General features: G+C 43.0%; 1 protein-coding gene across 8 annotated transcripts in view; it reads left to right on the top strand.

The window, feature by feature from the left end:
- TNC (tenascin C) overlaps positions 1-6,202 on the top strand; it is a 230,083-nt gene that overhangs the window by 179,003 nt on the left and 44,878 nt on the right. For all 8 annotated transcript variants that reach the window (XM_039506481.1, XM_039506480.1, XM_039506479.1 and 5 more), the window contains exons 9-11: positions 1,104-1,289; positions 2,832-2,921; positions 3,625-3,888. In XM_039506481.1, coding sequence (XP_039362415.1) covers positions 1,104-1,289; positions 2,832-2,921; positions 3,625-3,888 — 540 coding nt within the window. The remainder of the gene's footprint in view (positions 1-1,103; positions 1,290-2,831; positions 2,922-3,624; positions 3,889-6,202) is intronic.

Raw genomic sequence — 6,202 nt, 5'->3', positions numbered from 1 at the left:
TCATAGCTTCTTGTCTTCTGCTCTATTCCAGTCACCATCAACACATCCATGCTAATTAGCTGTAGCATGTTGCTTCACTTCAGTTATTATGCCAGCACAGCACTATAGCAGTCACAGAGGTTTATGGAAGTCGAGTAAAATTTTCAAAAATTACTTAGGAACCTAGATCCCGTTGCTTTTCCAAGAGACTTAGGCTCCTAAGTGCCTGCATCCCTTTTGAAAATTGAAATTAGGTTCCCAGATCGTTTAGGACCTTTTGATACTTTTACCCTGAATCTGCTGTTTTTTCCCCCACCAACAAACAGTGTTCCTCCTACCTTATCTGCCTGCCCGTCTGTTTATTGATCTAAAGTTTTCCTATAACTGCCATCACCACAGTGTCTAGTTCTGAACAGATCTATTATTCTGCTTACATCCATTGTGGATTAGAAGAGAACTCTTTTCTTTTTTCCATCCTGGGAATCCACTGCCTGCTTTTGTTTTTAATTCAGTTTCACCTTTGGTTATGCTGGGAATGCTTTGGTAAAAGGTTTCAGAGGGGTAGCCATGTTAGTCTGTCTCAGACTGTCTCAGGAGTCCTTGTGGCACCTTAAATCTGTTGTTAGTCTCTAAGGTGCCACAAGGACTCCTCATTGGGTTTTTTTGGTAAAAGGTGTGCATTTTAGCATGCAGTCATGGTTTGGATCTGTTAATGAAGCCATATGACAATGCTGGGTAATAAATGGAACAGAGAGAATTAAATCCTTGCTTGCTCCAGGATGGAGTTGTTTTAACAAAGCAGGATTTGAGTCCATTACAGGAGTGAATTATGATAGCTCATGGAATTTTTAGATACACTCCAACCCTGGCCTAAAGGGATTTTATCTTTTGAATACTGAATTCCAGGGCTGGTCAACGATTTTCCATCACAACTTTTATGTGATGGAAAATTGGGTTTTCAATTAAACAAAATTAAAAATTTTCACAGGCGGTGTCTGCTTTCCTTGAAGTGGTAACTTCTGTGGGAAAATTGATCTCATCTTGTAGATGGTACCATATGCCAGGTCTTTTAAATCATTCTTTCCTTGTGTCCTGAGAGAAAAAAACCTTTTTTCCCTCCTCAGACTTGGATGCACCGAAGAACCTGAAGCGCGTGTCTCAGACAGACAACAGTATCACCTTGGAGTGGAAGAACAGCCAAGCCAGCATCGATAACTACAGAATCAAGTTTGCTCCCATCTCAGGTGGAGACCATGCTGAGATAACTGTGCCAAGGAGTAACCAGGCCACAACCAAGGCTACGCTCACAGGTAGGATCAAAGTGAGATTGTTGTTAATGTAACAAGTATCAGAGGGGTAGCCATGTTAGTCTGGATCTGTAAAAGCCTCAGAGAGTCCTGTGGCACCTTATAAACTAACCTTATAGACTATAAGGTGCCACAGGACTCTTTGCTGCTGTTAATGTAACAGGCACCAGTAACTATCCAGAGATCTGACCTCCTATCACCATGATGCCCTGTGGCAAGATGTAAAGGCATGTAAGGGGTTACAAATAGAACCAGGTACCCTGCCTGTAACATGGTGGATCTGGAGCAGGGCTCTGAAAACAAAGAGGAAGCTTCTTCAAGGAGAAGGCCTTGTCCTCTCCCCTCCCAGCTGTTGGCTGTTTTGAAATCTTAGGTTAATAAAACTAGCCATGAATAAAGGGCTCTTGAATTGAACCAGAGTTTGGGCTTTATTTTAAGTCCCCAGCTGGTGTCTCAGCCCACCATAATATTTATATAATCACAACATAATTGCATCAATATTGAATCACAGCATTGTTTTCAGTAGGGTCTCATAAGCTATCTAGAGAGATCCGCTCTTCCTTTGCTATGAACAGAACTTTCCCCGACACTAAGAATTATATATGCACAACAGAGGAACAGGAGACTCACTGAGTGTAAAGTATTGTATCTTCTGACTGGATTACAAAGAATTTACATAAATATAGAGCTATAAAGAGTCACATTGGAGAGATGTAAAGAGAAATGTGAATATATGAAAGAGACTTTAAAAACGCACCAAAATCCATGCAGATTGGGATAATAAGTGTATTTGAATCTTTTATGGTAGAGAAGATATTCAGGATGTAAAAGACTTTGAAGACGATTTAGACACCAGGAGGCTCATTTTTTACTAACTTGGGTACACAGTGTCTTTGTTCCTGTCAAAAGCCACATTTTCAGCCTGAGGGCCAGATTTTTAAAGGCATTTAAAGATGCAGAGAGGTGCCTAGTGGAATTTTCAAATCAATTTTGAAATCAATGGCAGTTGATTTTAGGTCACTTTGACCTCTCTCTAGATGCCTCTCTGAATCTCCAGGCACCTAAATACCTTTACAAATCGGACACCGAGTCTCTGGTTCTCCATGCCACTTTTGCATGTGCTTGCAAAAGTGAGCATGCACCTTTTTGTGCTTGCAAGTTGACCTCTTGCCTGCCAGTTAGTCAGTTGGGATTTTCACATTCAACATGGATGTCTGCACACTCGTGCAGGTTCAGTTTATTTAAATCAGCATCTCTTTGAGGCAGGAACTGTCACTTTGTATGTGTTTGTACAGTGTCTAGCACACAGGGATCCTGATCTTGGTTGGAGTCTCTAAGTAATGCAATAATAAATAATCAAGTTGACTGTGCATGCAAAAGTTTTTTTCTTCCACGTTGGAGGCCAGCTACAGACTGCCTGAAAATTTGGCTCTTAATGTTCAAAGCAAAGGAAAGATCCCACACCACCACACACTACAGCTTTCTTATGCAAAACAAAACCAAGAAACATTTTATCTAGCCCTCATCTGTACATATTCACCATAGGTCTGAGGCCTGGAACTGAATATGGCATTGGAGTGACAGCAGTGAAGCAGGACAGAGAAAGTACTCCGGCTACTATCAATGCTGCAACCGGTGAGATGATCCTTTCTCTTGGCCACACGGGGGGAAAGGGCAAAAAAGCCAGAGCCGTTCACGAGCCCCAGTTAGGGCCAAGTGTAGCTGTCTTGTAAATTGTGCAGTCCTCATGGCCTCTTCCACTCAAAGTGAATTTTGTTGCTGGGGAAAAGAGAAAAATCCCACAAAATATGGTATAGTCCCGTTCCAAATATATAAAATGTTAATAGTGGGTACAATTAACCATTGGGATGGCTTAGTGAGGGATGTGGCAAATTCTCCATCCCTGGGAGTCTTTTAACCAGGATTGAATGCCTTCCTAAAAACTTGCTCTAGTTCAATGGATCTCAACCTTTTTTGTATCCAGACCTCTGTTTCCATACTGGTATCCCCCTTTCCGTTACCACTGTGGGAAGGGCAGTGTGATTGCAACCCCCTGATACCTGCCTCTGGCACCCACTCTCCCCATGACTGCCAGGCAGTTTGGTTTGCATATAAATGGAACGTCACCTGCTACTACTTAGACCAAGGAATAGGGTCTGAAAGACATAGAAAGGGAAATCAGGCTAGGGTTATACAGTGAATCCATTAAGGCAGCAGGTATAATGATGGCTCTTTCTGCAGTTAGCTGACAGAATACCCACATGGCAGTACACAGCTCCTGCACCAAGGAACATAAAAAATTCTGACGTATAAATAACCTCTGTGGTTTAACGTGCAGATCTGGATAATCCCAAGGACTTAGCAGTCAGTGATAACACTGAAACGACCCTCTCCCTCCGCTGGAGAAGACCACTGGCCAAGTTTGACCGCTACCGCCTCACGTACATGATCCCCTCTGGGAGGAAGAATGAAATTGAGATACCAGCAGATAGCACCTCTTACATCTTGCGAGAGCTGGACGCTGGTACAGAATATACCATCACCCTAGTGGCAGAGAAAGGCAGGCACAAGAGCAAACCCGCAATGGTGAAGGAGTCTACTGGTAAGTAACAGGGTCTGAATGGGTGCGCTGTGTCAGATCCTCTTAAAGAGCGGGTGAGATGGTCCAAGCAGAATGTCACCGCCTTTCCAAGCTGCTGGGGAGCAGCTTTGAACACGTCAGCTAGCTGCAAAAACCTGGTTACTCTCTGTCTAGTGTGAAAGCCTAACTGAGGTGTAGCCATGTCTTTTCCTTATCCCGTTGTTTCTCTCCATCTCCTCTGTTGTGTGCTTGCTTATCCCTTAAGGAGACCCACATAATACACTTATTCCCCAGCAGGCAACGTACAACCTCGTTCTTTGCTTTAAATTGGACGATTTTGTGTGTGTCTGTCTAATGGTTTATTTTGTTTCCCTACACTCTAGCAATCAAAGAAGAAGGGGGACAAAGATATTAACAACACATCCCTTTAACATTCCCCTATGCACACCTTAATGAATTTTCATTGCAGCCTTTCTTGACACTGAAAGCATCAGAACATGGTTGGAGCCCTCACAATTCCTGTTTTGCCAGTTACCATTTTTCTCTTTCAATAGCATAGGAAAGCTGATGTCATAATGCTAGTCTCAGTCCCTTGAGTCCATTGGACAGCACGACTGCTACTCTTCTCTATAAAAGAGAGCCCATTCTTCCACCAGTATTCACCGAGAGCAGTACCCTATTCCTCAAGGAGTTTCTACTGAAGACAGTGGGGCTTCTTGTTGAGTTCAGTGTGTAAATGTGGCCCAGAGACAGGGCTCTGTCAGGCTACAGCCTTAGTGTAAAAGATAATCCGCTCCTACATGTTTTCAGGGTGTTTTATGTTTAAATATTGTGGGCTAGCACTCAGCCGGTATAAATCAGCATAGCTGCACTGAAAACAGTGGGGTTACATCAGTTGGCACCAGCTGAAGATCTGGGCCTGAGAGTTTCATCTTCTTTCCCTCAATTCCATCTAGAGGTCAAACCCATGCAAGAAATCCCAGGTCGTACAAATTAGCAGCTGTAGACAAGAGAACATTGCCTGGTATTGTGAAGTCTGAAAATTAAAGTTGGCACCTTATTTTGCTGCCACACAGTCAATCCAATCCAACCCAACTTTATTTTCCATTGTAATTTTCATGCCAACTGTACCTATAAATGGTTTACAGAGCTGGATAATTCAAGACAGCTGAGAGTTCATATGCTGTAAACATCCACATTAAGTAAATTGTATGATGAATAAATAAGGCCTGTAGCCAAGTGGGAGAAAACATAGGAGGCACTGACACACAGAACAAAGCTGAAGGTCTACACTGCAGGGATGAAGAAAGCTTTGATCTCTCCAGGGTTGTTTCTCCCCCTTCTCTTTGATGAATCTTCAGACCCTTACAGGAAATACACATAGAGGGTGAAAAGACTTAAACAACATACATCAGAAGGACCTTGCTGTGGAGTTTTACAAGCTAGTCATTTCCAGCATCAGAATCAAATTCCCCAAGTCTTATTCTTTATTTTCTTGGGAAATTTAAAAAAAAATATGCATGAAACCAGTGTTGCTTTGGCCCATGAATAAACCAAGAAGCTCCTGAAGCATCACCTGAGATGCAGCAGCAGGAGCTGATGTAACGTTTCTCTGGGATCTGACCCTTGATTGGGGATGGATGCATCCCAAATGCATAAGAATCAGGAGCTGTAAAACAAGATCTTGTGGGTGTGTGAACTGGGGCTTGCTTCTTTCTTTATTCTGTCCATGTCCCAGCATGTGTGAGATCCTCCAGTCCGCAGGCCAAGCAAAACAAATCTTGTCAGCTCACACACTCTGCCCACAGCTATAGATGGCTTTCGGGCCATTTCATCACGGGGCGGCAGGGGAGTGCTTGCTCTGAGCAGCAGGGAACAGAGAGTAACTGATTCAAGTGGAAGGCACCAGGAGCATGGCTAGGACCGAACTAGCTCTTTGTATCCTAGGAAGGATGCAGCGGAGGAACCCAGGGAAACACAGCTTGGAAAAACTTGTTCATTAAAAGAGAGATCTGTCCTCACTTGGAAAAAAAGAAAAAAGGAAACTGATTCATATGCAACTTATAGCATGCAATCTGCTTTAGGGTAGGGAGTGTTTGCTTTCAAAGTTCCCTTCCTTTACCCATGTTGTGTATTTTAGTCTTTCTCCTTAATCCTCCCTGACTTGTTCCATCAGGCCTGCAGAGGTCAGGGAGCCTTTGGTTTTGTTTTGTAGGGTTTTTTTTTTGTTTGCATCAGTCAATTATCTCCTACTGAAATCTTGTAAGATAGGCATTGCTCCAGCCCTTGAGCTGAAGACTTTATTTTCTTATGCATTGTATGTCTGGCTGGTTCT

The sequence above is a fragment of the Mauremys reevesii genome, linkage group 19 (assembly GCF_016161935.1).
Source record: "Mauremys reevesii isolate NIE-2019 linkage group 19, ASM1616193v1, whole genome shotgun sequence".
In the NCBI taxonomy this organism is placed as follows: domain Eukaryota; kingdom Metazoa; phylum Chordata; order Testudines; family Geoemydidae; genus Mauremys; species Mauremys reevesii.
Note: the sequence above shows the minus strand (reverse complement) of the source record. Positions and strands in the feature narration are given on the sequence as shown.